Here is a 14,989-nt window from a genome sequence, read left to right as displayed (position 1 = left end):
TTTCCAAACACTTTAAGTACAGCTGACAATATTTAAGCACCTGTGCCCACTGCATTTAAAAAGCAGTTAAAAGCAAAACATGTAAAGGAGTTCTTTCATTATGGGTATGCATATTGGCTCAGGTTTTCCCAAACTCCATCTCCCCCAGCATTCATGGCAACAGCTCAGAAACTCAGACAACACCAACTCTTCCTTCCGTGGAACAAGTGCGAGTCACTGGTCTCTTTATGGTCGTTAACTGTAGTCCTAAAACAACTATTGGCCATGACACAAATATTGAAAATTAAAGACAAAACCCAACACCTCCGTGTTATGCAAAGCAAGCAACAAGTTTGTTGTTTCTTCTTTTACATTTCAGAAACTTATGAGACCATACAAATCCAAACACCATTAACAATGCCTGCTTCCAACACTGTCTGAAGAGCTTAAATAGTGAAAGATGCATTATGTTATATAAAATTGCAAAAAACCCCTTATGCTCAAGAGCATATAGCAAGTCTATGATGTTCTACGTACAACACAAATTATTAATAAACTATTAACCCCAGTTCCTCTCAGAGAGAGTGGCAGACAGACAGTCACAAAACAGGCTTTCCTTAAGATGGAAAAGGCCAGGGACAAATACTAAGTCAGTACTGATACTTGATAATTGTGATAATCTACTACCATGCATGCCTTACATGCTCTTCAAAGCAAAAAGGAGTTGCTTGGCTTAGCAGGGAGGCTCTCCCCTATTATGCAGACCAGCTGAGCCAAAAGCTATGCAGTACTGTATGGAATAACAGAAGGATCATTTCTGGAATAGTCAAATAAATGCCACTTCATACTGCTTTACCATCCAGATCTCCTCTGACAGATCTATTCCTTTTCCCATTTTAAGAAAAAAAGAAAAAGAAAAGAAAAAAAAAAAAAAAAGAAGTGACACAAGATCTACATAGGGAAGGAAATAACTGACTTTAAATAAGCTAATATAATAAACAGACAACAAACATTTATTCCTACAGTGAAAATTAACGAAAAGGAAACTGGGACAGCTGCACAGTCCAAAATTGGCACTGATTTTCAGAGAAGGAATAGGATCCCTGAAACTATTACTAGATGGCTCAGGAATCCCTGGCAAAAAATCAAACAGTTTCTTAAAAAAAAAATTGCTGTAATTTAACACAGTATTTATGACAGAGCAAAGTGACACAAGCTTACACTCCAGGCTGAAAACTGAGACACACAAACAAAAGCCACAATTTATTAATCTTCCCTTGGTCAGCATGTCAGAAGCCCATCTTTCTGAAAAAAAAAACCGCCCAAAACTAGATGACTTGCTCATATATGAAAGATGAGAGACTTTCATAATTATTTTCTTTAAATATTTGAGTAATCAAATCAAAGTTCAAGATCTACCAGATGGCAAAAGGTCTGTACACTAAAGGAGAGTGAGGGGGAAAGGGAGGGTTGTTTTTATTTGAATGGAAAAAAAAAATTTATTTGTTATGTGGTTATAAAATAAGCCAAGATTAGGACAGAATCTTCCACAGAAGCCTAAGGGCAATCAGTATCATTAAGAACGCCATTAAATCCCTATAAAGTGCAAATATCTCCTAGTCATTGAAGGAACCACTTTCATTAAGAAATTACTTGAAAGGAAGTAAAAGGAAAGCATCTGCCCCCCCACCCATCAGGCATCAATTCCAAATATTCTAATCAAATCCAAATATTCTCTTCAGCTGGTCTTAAGAGAAACGAAGAAATTGTAGCCTGCTGCAAAAAGATATCAAGGAACATTGGTCCAACTTAACAAATAGCATGCAAATCGGGAGGAAAATTTCATGTGTGCCAGCTTTTCCCTAAATTTTTTAGAATCAGTGGGAAGTTTCCCACTGTAGTAGTATCACAGCTAATTCAATTTATACATATACATATGTCAGCATAATACACTTTTTAAAAGTGGCAGCTTTTATAATCTTCCACCTTGATTCAGCAAGACATTTTTATTCCAGGATGAAGTGTTTCAGTTCCCTAAATTCAGCCTGATCTTGTTACAAGTCAGAAGTATTGTTCTGTGATTTACATAAAAGCATTTCCACTGAACTAAGCAGCAACTGACAGATAGGGTAAATGGGTTCCAGATAACATTTAAATAGCTGTACTAATTACACCACACAGAGATAGGAACATGATCCCTTACTCAAATCCTCAGAGTAACCATCCAGAACATTAAAGAGAAGAGAGAAAAAAAAATTGGTGTGAGCCATAAGACAGCATGTAAAGCAATTTAAAAAAAGCCCAAACATTCTGCGTAAAGGAGGTAATCTCTACTAATTAGACACCATAATGATCTTCTCACAATCTGTTAGAAGCAAGTAGTAGTTAATAACTTCACAGATTTCCTCCAATCCTTTCACCAGGAAGGAATGGCAGTTTCTAAATCATTACTGCTCTGTCATCCTGGACCACTGCCAAGAACGTGGAACTTCAGGACACCTGTCAATTAACATGTTCCTACTGAAGGCAGGCTCATCTTCCATCTTTAAATCTATTAAAAATTAGTGATCACAAAAAGCAATCAGATCCAAAGCCACGGCAAAATTAAAATTAGAAGTGGCTTCTTGAAGGACAACGGCCTTCAACAACAAAAAAAAAACAACCCATGAAGAGTTATGTCTCTGCTGAAGTAACTATATACATACTTTGGAAGATGAACTACATGATGTAATAGACCTTTTTCCATCTCTAGCATCTGTGGTATACAGTAGTACATGCCAAAATGACTGGCCACCTGATGGACAATTGTGTATAAGAGTCAGATCTAAAGCTTTTCTCTAATCAAAGCTTTCTGCAGGGGTTCTCAGTCTAAGTACAGGCTTCTCATTGATTTTTCTTTAGCTCCAGGATGACTACTTTTAACTCTAAGTTGAAAAATATGAAGTTATGCATTGAACCAAAAAAAAAAAAGGTATGATACACATTAAAACATCAAGGCAGAAGAGCTATTATGATTTAAAGAAACCAACAGATTTCTGAGCAAATACAAAAATGGTATTTGCCTAAGTTTAAAGATGCTGATGATGTTGAATTCTGAGGGAGACGGGAAGGAGAAAGGGGAGAAATTAAGGGGGTCACATCGAAACCAAAACATCAGCTGTCATTGACTTGTATCTGGGTTGTTCAAAAATTAAAGGGTACAGCCAAGGAAGTTCTGGATTCAACAAGTAAAATTCCAACCACAGCAAAACCAACAGGAAGGTTACAATACATTTGAGCACAGGGCCGAGATGTCCCTGTGGTTTTGTGGCAGTCTTCCACATGCCAATTCCAAATTGCCGTAGAACAAAGCCTGTGACAGTTTGATATCCGAGTAAAATTAAAAGCATCAAGGAAGAAGAATGAAAACTGAAAACATCCTTTGCACTGAAATCAGTCAGAGAAAATACAAAATAAATTATTAGTGTGCCAACTGTGGTATTGCCTAATAGAATGAAGCTGCACACAGAACAATTCAGAGTACCAAACTGAAGGGCAAAACAGCCCATACAGACAGTGATTACTTTACCATAGTTATCCTTCTCCCTGGCAACTGTTCTGCAGATTCACTTTCCTTGGATAAAAAAAGTACCTCGAGGTCTTCTATATCTCTATCGCAGAAACCCTTTTTACCAGGCATTTCAGAAAACATGACCCTGAACTTCATCAGTGTAGATTATTACACAGTCCTGCTTTTTCTGATAACTTCAATAGTTTAAACTCGCCAATTTCCAGTCTGTTTCATGAACAAGGCAAGTAATTAGAAAGAAAGCATGAACTTAACAAGGCGTGATCAATCTGAGATGAATCAGCCATGCAACTGCTTGGCTATGGCTGTCTGCCCCTACCTCAGCAGGAACCAGGAATCATCATTCATAAAGGCTACATGTCAAAAGAACACCTTTTTTTCTTTTTTTTCTTTTTTTTTTTTTTTTTTTTAAACTAGGGCTTACCAAACATCATTAGCCAAATTTTAAAAGTTTCTCCAGTCTCATGTAATCCCCAAGACTAGCACGAGCTCACATAGAAATGACTGCCAGGGACTAATCCCCGCAGTAAGGTTCAAATGACATTCCGACATTCCCTGTTTTTGATGAGCACTGCTTGATGAGCACTGCTTTTCAGTGACACAAGTGGGAACCACTTCCCACCCCCAACAACCTAAAAAACTACGTCTTGCTCTTTTTAAAGTCTGTCAGTTAGAACATACGAAAACGTAACAGACTAAACACGAAAGGTAAAGGGAACTGGATTTTTTTTTGACTAATCCAGGTGTTGAAATAGGATTTTATGGAGCAACTGTTTCTAGTGGCTCAAATCAGCAAACACACAGAGTATCAAATTGTAGAGCAGATATCAACATATATAATTTAATCCTACTCCCTGAAACCTTACCCAGTAAGTTTGATAGAGGGCATAGCCTGAAGCTAAAGACAACCCTACCACCAGCAACATCTCCTGCATTGCATTATGCATAACCACTGGAAGGAAAGCAGACAGAGCAAGCATAAATTAAGCTTCCACATGCCTTTCAATCACCTATCATGCTCTAAAATTTGTGGGGATTTATTTCATCCAGCTTTGACACTGTCCTCTTTCTACTACAAAGGAAGTCTGAACAAATTAGCTTAGGCTAGATGCCTGACTTACAGGTTTCCTTACTTCTAACATTGCTTGTTTACATTAAAAGATCTGCATCAGGTATGCCCCAGCTCATTAAACTACACCTACTTCTCAAGAATCCTTTGTCCGAAGCAGAATTCTCGATGTTGCCCACCAAGATCTCCTATAGCCTTACAAGGTATTGTACCTGCAGTAGAGACAGTCCACCTTCCACAGATAAATAAAGGTCTCGAACAAACTGTTTCATCTGTCTCCTAAGTGCATTTCAATGCTGAAAATAGCATAAGCTGTTCATGCATATCTTCTAAATTAAGCCAATGAATCTTGGCACAGGCCCAGTGAAAGGACATACATGCAAGAAACCACACGACCTGATCTATACAGCAAAACCTGCAACTGAAGTACTCAGGGCAAAGTTGTTTTGTTTTTCTTTTTTTTTGGTTTTTTTTTTAAGCTTTGAAACCAAAACAGCCTGGTAAGACAAGTATCAATGCTGAAATGTCTTCATTCTTCTAGTTTTCTTCAATTCAAATGGCAAGTTGCCACTCTTGCATCTGTTGGATCTAGCTGACCTTAGTGATAAATCTGAGTGTGAACTAAAGGAAATTCTAAACTGATGGTCATAAAACAATTTTGGTTCGAAGGAATCTCTGGACATCATCTAACCCAACCTCCTGCCTGGTGCAAGGCTACGCATCTCTGCAAAGAGTCTGACTTCTTTCTGATAGCCCCCATCAGGTTGTTGAAGACCACAACCAATTCCATTCTTAAGCTTTTTTTTCTCCAGACTGAAGAAACCCAGCTCTCAGCCTCTCCCTATATGTCAGAGTAGGATCACCACCACCCTTAAATCATTACCTGGAAACAGCAGATCCAGTAGGCTCAAATGAGTATTCATCCAAGAGGATAAAGAATAGATCATTAATTGTGGATGGAGCAAAAAGCTTCTAACACAGTCTGTTGTGCAACAGCAAGCTTTTGCACAGTGGGCAACAGTCCCAGGAAATACATGAAACTTTTTGATTATGAGATCAAGGTGTCGTACCTTTGAAGGACAGTATGAATATTTATTTAAGTCTCGTGGGAGACAGACACTTCAGTTAGATCATTTTTCTATACTCTTAGGAATAGTGCTTGAAAAGGAAAATTATTTTTAACCCCTAATTTGAAGTCTCTTATTTTGAAAACTTTATTACCATCTAGGTAGACAAACCCATGGTTTCTAGAACAGGCCAACATCCAATTTAAGATAAATGCATGACGCAAATGAGTGAGGCAATAACACCCTGAAGAACAACTTCTGTTAAGTCTCAAAACCCAAAATATTTTATGGCAAGCTACTAATGAACTAAGAAAATGCAAACTGCAAAGACTTGTAGTGCTAACAAATACACAGGCTGGAGAAAAACAGTAAGACAGCAGTTAGCATTGGTATTCTTCCAACCTTAATAGTGGGTATTGAAAAATTAATTTGTTTGAAAACAGAACCTAAGCCGTTTATAAATGGTGTTGTGATGTTGCAAAAGCTCTCACCTTCATGGTGAAGCTCCTGTGCTTCTGTATCTCCCTTTTATGAGACATGTCTATGCCAGTATCTGAAGAAGAGAACCATGAAAGGATCTCCATCTTGTGAATCCCATAATCCCTACAGTATTCTAGATAGGATTAAAGGATTTCTTCAGTTATTCTAAAGCTGAAGCATGGCAAACTTTGGGGGTTGCAGGATTCAAGTGCATTCTCCAACCTTTTACTGCACACCTGAGAGTCTTTCCTGTTACCACGGGATATCGAGAGACAGCTCTACCTCTCCTGATCCTGAGGTATCAGCCCTCTCTACCCAACACATATGACTTCTACAAGGGGCCATACTGTTACATTTCAAATATGGAGAATGTGCCAGAGACCTTGCTCTTTAAGGTCTCCCAGTACCCTGGTTTTCAGTTTTACCAGAATTTTGGGTGAGGAATACCTTGTTGTTACCTAGTCAGCCAGGTTAAGATAAGACTCAAGCAAAATCTGTGTCTTTTGGCAAGACAGGAACAAAATACAAGATAAGTAACCATAAGAAAACACAGAAGTACAGGAGAAGGAAAACAACAACCAAACAAAACCCCCACGTGTTCGTCCTAGTAATATTAACCCTACAGTTTCACAGTCGGGTGTGAGCTGAAAAAAGGCTGGTCATGCCTGACCCCTTATATCTCATACTGGGTCTGCCCCCACTTTCTACCAGCTCTAAGAGCATGCAGTGAGTCACTGAGTCATTGATCCAACAGAAATCAATTTGGTTTTCCTCTAGACTTAGTTTTCAACTCAGATCACCAGGCTGATCCAACTCACCATGGGGCCGTGCAATTGCTATAACCTATCCATGGAAATCAGTAGTCAGAAAGTGAGAGGCACCACACCTCTTGTGATAGCACAATCTTAAAATAAGCAGTCACAAAAAAGAAAGTATCTCTATTCATCTGACTTGCTGTACAATCAATCCAAATCTGATCAATCTTCCTAAACATTTCTCGGTGAATATCCATTAAATAAAACCTTTCTGTCCAGTGGAAAAAAAAAAACCACACCACACAAAATAAAATAAAATACATTTTTTCCCTCCAGACTGATTTCCTCCTCACCCAAAATATTCTGGCCATTCTTCTTAATTGAAATGTTTCATTTCCTCTTCTTGGAGATGCAAAAGTCTTTATCAGACCAGATGTCATCTCATGCACTTGACTAACAATAATAATATTTCATTTCAATGAATGTTAAGATGTTCCATAATTTTTCTACTACTTGGTACTCAGTTCGCATTTTCAGACTGTAAGCAGTCTCTCCTTTGAAATGTCTATTCTAACTCATTTTGGATATTAGCATGCAGAGTAACGTACATAGCTTTTTCACTAGCTCACAATTGCATACATAATGATAAATTTAACAACAGTGACAACTGGTTTGACCCCAAGAGTTTCCATTTAGGAACACTGAAACAATTTAGCACTATTTCTCTTAAGATTTCAGTTTGCCATTTTTATATTTAAAAGCAATTAAGAAACTCTTTGCCTAGCCTTTGCCATCAAGTTCCATGTCTTCCAAAAATGTTACATTGATGTTGTATTCCCTGCCTAAACATAGACAGCATGCTTCTATGAGACTTTAGGGGGCTCCTTTCCCTCTTTTAACAATCCCCTTTCTCCCATACTACAACATGGAAGAAACCAGGAGTCTGACAACTGCCCCATTCACATGCCAGCTCTTGTAGACTGTACAACCAATGCTTCAGGTGCAATTAAGAGAAAGTAGATGATGATCGATTTCCCTGGATGAACAAGACCTTAAAAAAAAAAAAATTGCAAGAAAAGAGATGCCTGGATTTCTTTACAGAAGACAATTGCAACAGACGGCCATTAACCTGCTTACCTACCCTTGCTTAATTTTTTTAAAATGAGCTCATCTTTCTCCACTTCATCTTTCTCCTCCCTCATCCATTCTTTTCCCAGACTGCAGCAATAACATGCTTTTATTCTTTCCTTTTGACTGCCACGGCCTTAAACTAATTATTAATTGAGAATGTATCTAAAGGATCTGAATGAGAAAGTTGGAATTAACCCAATTGCCTCTTTCCCCCTCTTATTTTGCATACTATAACACTAGATCTACCTGTTAGTACTGCTGAAAACAGCAAATGTGTTATTTTCCTTTCAAAGGCAAGTTTTCTAGCTGCTTGGGCAAAAATACGCAACAATGAAAAACAACGTGGAAAAAAGCAAGTACCTGGAAAAGGCCTCAGCTTTGAGTGGCAGCCATTAGCAACCAAGCTGCCTACAGATAAAATTCTCTCAACAACTTTGCTGTCCTGTAGGAAAAATCCTGCAGCAGAGGGCATCCTGCGTTTGGGAAATCAGACAACTGACACTTCATCAAAAGACTTGTCCTTTGAAGAGGCAGAAAGGCATGACCTTACACTGCCTGCTAGTGCAGAGCTGGCCAGTTGTACAACACCGACTCATCTTGTTTCCAGTTGCTAAATTACATTAAAGGACAGCTAAAAATATATTAAATATTTTCCTATTACTTTTCCATGCAAGCAACTGCCGTAGTTACAACAAGAGCAATGTCCAGGCAAACGCTTAGTAACATGGTGGGGTTGGGGAGAAGGTCCAGGAATCCTTCTCACACATTCCAGATCAATAATGTAATATTTGGATTGCAAATGCAGAAAGAATTCTTTTTTAATTTGTTGTAAGAACAGGAACCGATGCATTTCTAATGATGAAAACAGGAAAACATTTACATTTTCCAAAAAGGTCAAACAGATCTGAGCTACAGTTTTAAATTCCTCCCACCCCAAATTTTTGCCCATTTTTTTACTTCCAAAATACACCGAAACTTAACCAGTCTACCTATAACGTACAATACACTAAATTCTGACAAATTCACACCGATATGCCCCACCTTCCCTGCTAGAGATGACCCACAACTGAAAAAAATAAACAAGGAGGACCCGTTTGAAAAACCTGATAGTCAACGTTTAAAACACTTGGTGACAAAAATGAAAGTCTTAATTGATTAATGATCTCAAGGTCTCTATCGCCATCTAGTGAAAACTCACTACCATTACTCCACTCTCCACGTAAATTACACCTCGTTCACTGCAATCCCACACGCTAACCTCTCTGTGGGATCCAGCCTACATATGGCCAGAGTTGTAAGGCTTTGCTACATTTCTGCTGCATGTCTTAAGGTAAATAAAGGTCGAGCACTAGCTCCTATCTCGCCAAGGCTGACTGAAGAGAACTAAACTCTTATGGATTACACTCTGTCCTAGCACTGTGATCGGGCTTTAGAAATGGCCTTTCCACAGCATATTTAATACTTCTGCCATCAAAATGAAGTGGACATGTCAAACACTAGCATAGTTATAAGCAAGTTTTAAAAATGGCAATGTGTAATTACAAGAATTTTTAGTCACTGTAAGGAACCCCATGGCAGCTCCACGACTTCTGGTGCATTGGCATCGCCAAAGCACAAAGAGAAGTTACAGTCCACGAGAGGTAGTACAAAGCACTCGGCATCAGATGCTTGCAGTACTCAGTCTTCCTACAGCTTCAGTGAAAGGGTCTTCAGTCACACAATTAGAAAGCAGCAATTTAAAAAGTCATCAAAACTCATTCTCTCAGCTACGTCAAAACTGAATGCTACGATGAGCTTCAAGAACTTCAACTTGAAATATCTATTTCCCACTTTCAATTATTCTGCTAAGACTTACAATTGAACTGTAATTGTGTTAGTGCAAATATTAAGTTCAGTTTTCATCCCACACAGTATTTTTCTCACTTAGACATCTACAAGCCTACCTGCGTTTACTCAGGTCCTCTCTGCAACAGTTTAAAGAAAAAAAAGGTATCAATTACTGATCATCAGAAAAGGCCATTTAAATTTAGACTAAGCACATTTTTCCATAATAGTTATTTTTTAATTAACCTTTGCATAGAGAGAATCCAAATCTCCTAATACTAAACGTTCACCTCTTTTATATTAGCATTAGTGGTAAGAGGAAACCTATGAATAGAAAGACTAATATAAAATTTTAAAGTAGTATTTCTCCCGATTAAATATTTCAACTTAAAAAAACCCAGAAAACTAAGGTGTCCTCTTGTGTCATCTTTTATGGCAAAAACTACTACTCAGGAAATAAGGAACTAATAAAGCTGTACGTGTTTATTTACTACCTACCTAAAAATGCTCTGCAGAAGAGAACATATACAGTGTATTTAATCAGAATATATCATACACAGAAGCACAAAATGACAGGTCATCCTGAAAAATTCTCAAATTTTCAAAAGTTTGTTATTTCCACAGTATCCAGAGTAATGAATACTAATCTACCTCAAAGAATGGGAAAAAAAAAGATAGTTTTAGCTCTACAGGAGGTGCTGTATTGCACAGAGAAGACTTACCAAGACAGTAGTGCCCCACTGAGCTCAGCACTAGTGCTGCCAGATGCAGACCGGCTCCCACAGACTTTGGCTGGCATCTCTGCTGTGCTCCCAGCAGCCCTGTTTCACAGAGGAACTTCTAGACCGGCACTGGGTACAACACACTTTCAGGCAACACTGTGCCACAGCGTTAAGTTTTTCCCCAAACTCAGAGCAACTACAAAACTGGACATTCAAATGTGTGCAAAGGCTTGGCAGAAGCAAGCCCAGGTCTAGCACAACCAGAATTTAAGAGGTAAGAAATCCTTTCCAAACAAAAATCAACTATGTAAGAGAAAGTGTCTCAAAGTGCTCCCTAGCACATCCTATACCACCTATTTAGGATTTTCCCATTCCACCATCACTGTGGAACATAACGCAGGAACACCAAAATTTCATGCACCATTATCTCATAACTGCTAAGTCACAGAAAACTGAGAATAAACTGTATGTGCAAACAAAAAGTATGTTCCTCCCTTAACAGAGGCCAAAAGCCCAAGAATCCATACAATACCCAGTTTGTGACAGGTGCTCCATATGACTAATGGAGATCATAAAAAAACCCAAGCAGTCAAATTCATGACTCATAAAATACTACTAGAAGATATAAAGCTATGATACTCAAATGCTTTGCATACCAACCTGATAGATAAATACATCAGAATCTTACAACAACAAAGATACCACTTCCTTAAAGAAAACAACTTTTGAATTCACATGGATGCATAGCGCATTTGCAGTTATCAAACCTGGAAATTATTCCTAGTTAAACATGCGTGTAAGGTTAAACATACTGGTTACATCAATTGGGAGGACAGCAAATGTAGGGTTATCTCTAGAGAACTATTTAGATAGGAAGACTTTTACAAACAAGGATGTGTTATCAGAAACACAATGCCCCTATGCACATCAGTTGGGGGTTGTAAATGGACCTTCAGCACATCGGGTAGTCCACAGCAAGGAGAGCTGTGCCCTCACGTCACAGGCAGTATGAGCCTGTGAACATAGACATGAATTCATCCATCTCCCTGCTCAACTAAAAGGTTGACCAGCCATCCTGTCATGTCTGTTCCTGGCATCTTTGCAGATTCCTGCTTGGTATTCTCTTCTATAAAGAACTACTATGAAGCATAATGAAAAAATGTGTTTTAAGACACTGTATATCAGTGGTACATTTTGGATCTTTAATGATTATTTTTCCCACTGAGACCAAACTGATGTGATCTGTATTCAGCTGTCATCCTAATCAACAGCAAGAGTATTTTTGCCTATAAAGTTAAGAGCAACTCTTAAAATAAAATCTGGCCTCTTGAAGCTAATGCAAAGCTTCATTTTACAGAACAAACAAACAGTTTCTGAAAATAAGGCCCCGATACATAATCCATTGTCACCATGTGATTAATTAGCCCTGTCACAAACTTGAGGGTTTTAGGAACTCAGCATACCAGGGCACAGGACAGACTGGCCAAAGACAAGCTCATCTAAAGCTGAAGCATACCACTGACTCAAAGACTAATCCATCAAGCAGAACTGTAAATTCATGGAAAATGTGAAAGCAGCCTTGATTTGTCACCATAATCTGGTCCATTGAAACTAAGCAGTTTAATTTAAAATAAGGCTCTAGCTAGAGCTTCGACTTGTACTTTGACACATTTATCTGATTCTTTTCTAGACACCAGTTTCATTTTTTTTTTTCCAACATCTGCAGTACAAGAAAGATAAAAACTACGTTTCTGAAACCAAAAGCAGGTTTGAAAACAAGACCATTCTCCTATTCAATGAAAAACTAGGTGGCTTAAATTCACCCTTTTTACATGTGTGTGTAACCTCTTTAATGACTTACCTCTCTCCCTTTATGTGTCACCAAAGCAGCCAAAGGCTTGGCATAGAATCTGCTGTAGGAAAATCCCAGGCAGCCATACATACTGTTAGCGGTGAGTTTCAAAGCTTTCTGTCTGATATCATACTGAAAAGAAACATAACCAACAAAAATGGTACAACCATAGGCAACAGAGAACAAAACTCAATGTTCACAATTACATTCACAGCTTTTTATATAGTCTGCAGCAATGATGGGCTGAAAGTAAAGCACATTACAATCAGTGCTCACTACTAATCATCCCTATTCTGCAAGGCTGATCAGGGCACTTAAGGGGAGTGGAAGGAAAATCAAAGGAGTTCTATAAAACACACCTGTAAATAAAGGTCAGGATTTAAATCTGGCTGTTTCATTAGCTGCTTAACTTGGCGCCTTCTCTCCACCAGTTTCCTGATTTCTTTAGGCAAAACTCCCATTTCCAGAGATGGGTCCGGAAGCTCTGGAATTTCTTCCTCTTCTTCAACCTGTCAAATGATCACCACTGCTTATCATTTTTTTTTGCTTAAATATTAGTGTTTAATGTGTTAAGTGAAAAGCTTGGGGAAAAAAAACCAAAATCACACAGCTTATATCTACTGCTGCAGAGCGCCCAAAGCACAGTTCAGAACAAGCAGCATGAGAAGCTTTTTGTGGTATTTAACTATATTACTTAGTCCCCGCTGGGGGACAGGGACTAAGCCTTTCTCTGTCTGGGAGAAACCCAAGAGACACATGGACCAGTAGCACGAAGATTTTTTTTTTTTTCCCCAATGTGTGTGTGTTTTATATATTATATATGTGTGTGTATATATAAATCCAGATAAATAAAACACACACACACTCTCATTCTTAGGTATATATAGATAGATAGAAAAATAGAAAGAAAAGCACACACACAAGCAATTCTCCCCATGCTGAAAAATTCCATCCTTTTTTTATTATCACATTTGGTGTTCAGAACTATAAAATGGAGCACACGCTCTGTGGAACTGATACTTTGAATAAGATAACTGACCAAAGAGAAATAGACAGTAACAACAGAATGAAAACTCCACCCCAAGCAACTCTTGGTTATAGCAAAACAACAACCAAACAGAAAGCCCACATTCTTCTTATTAGCATAACTGAAGAAATGGTTGCCTAGCAAAAATGGAAAGAAATTTCAAGCACAATGAAAGAGACAGAAATACAGAAAGAAAGGGCAATAGAGATACTATGAGGTTGGCAAGTTTAGTAAAGCAGTCTGGGAAGAACCATAACAAGAAATTACACCAAAACCTGATTAAATATCATACCATGCTAGAAATCAAAATGAGCTGCTTCTGTTTAAAGCACATTTAAGAAAGCAGGGTAAATCCACAGAGAGTTTGAAGGAACTTACTGACAGAGTTCCACATACTTTTTTCCCCCGTTTCTGCTATGGCACTGATATTTTAGTTGTTATGGGACTAACTATGTCCCATAACTACTTATGCACAACACACTAATTTCAACCTGTGAGCTGATACCAGTTGAAAATAAATCCTCAGGCTTAACCTTTAGACCTGACCAGCTCACTACTGCAGTTTACAGCACAGCTCCAACAACTGTGCCAGCACAGCTGAGGAAATGAGAATAAGCAGCCATGGATAAGCCATGGCCAACACAGCTGCTGAGAAAACAGTATGTGGAACCACACCTTCGGGAATTTTTTCAGTTGTGTTTAATACAGTTCAATGCTGTATTAAAGAGCGTGAAATTTCCGTGAAGCTGGTCCCGCAACTGACATAATCACAGTATCACTCCCTGACACACACCCCCAAGGCACACACATGGTTTTCCTGATGTCTAATAAGGATTGAGCTCATATTGCATTCTTTCCTCCAGGCAGAAGCATGAGACTTGTGTCTCCCTCATTCAGGTATGTTTGCATTAATTCTGTGGCAACCTAACTTTAGGAAGCCTCTACCAAGTTAGGATGAAATTGGTCAAGAGGCTCAGAAATTGCTAGGAGGACCTGGGGCTGAAAAGGGCCAACAGAGCCTCATTGAAAATCTTGTTTCATGAGGATACCAAGATTTTATTTAGATGGGAGAGAACTTACCAAGATTCTAGAAGCGTATTACTGAAAGGAAGATGACAGACACAAAATATTCAAAAAGGCCCAAACCAAAACTTTCTGTAATGCATCTCTAAACAAGAATCACTTTTTTTAAGTGTGAGAGGGGGAAAAAAACCCCCAATAAACAGTGAAAAAGAACAGTTTCTTAAAAAGCTGATTTACAGAAAACACACTGAAATTAAGATGGTGTAACTTAAGTCACAAGTTAAAGCACACAAACCTCTGCCCTTTTCTGTGCTTCTGATGACAGTCGCTGCACTGTGGTAAAGCAGATGTTAAACTCCTGGATAATCGATGGGTACAAGCTGTTGAAGTCGAGAAGCAAAATAAACTTGTCATAAAAACCTAAAACAGAGTTTAAAACAAAAGTCATAATTACTCAGTCTCCCTAAGGACTTAATCCAACTCCACAATTAA

The 14,989-nt window shown here is 38.4% G+C and overlaps 1 protein-coding gene across 2 annotated transcripts in view; it reads right to left on the bottom strand.

Annotated features, from left to right (window-relative positions):
- The window catches only part of POLA1 (DNA polymerase alpha 1, catalytic subunit), a 204,000-nt gene that overhangs the window by 154,744 nt on the left and 34,267 nt on the right, over positions 1 to 14,989 (bottom strand). For both annotated transcript variants that reach the window (XM_052794757.1, XM_052794758.1), the window contains exons 24-26: positions 14,793 to 14,917; positions 12,807 to 12,956; positions 12,457 to 12,579 (exon numbers count right to left, since the gene is read on the bottom strand). In XM_052794757.1, the coding sequence (XP_052650717.1) occupies positions 12,457 to 12,579; positions 12,807 to 12,956; positions 14,793 to 14,917 (398 nt within the window). The remainder of the gene's footprint in view (positions 1 to 12,456; positions 12,580 to 12,806; positions 12,957 to 14,792; positions 14,918 to 14,989) is intronic.

Source organism: Harpia harpyja, chromosome 8 (genome assembly GCF_026419915.1).
Source record: "Harpia harpyja isolate bHarHar1 chromosome 8, bHarHar1 primary haplotype, whole genome shotgun sequence".
Lineage (NCBI taxonomy): Eukaryota > Metazoa > Chordata > Aves > Accipitriformes > Accipitridae > Harpia > Harpia harpyja.
This window is presented reverse-complemented; position numbering and strand designations above follow the sequence as displayed.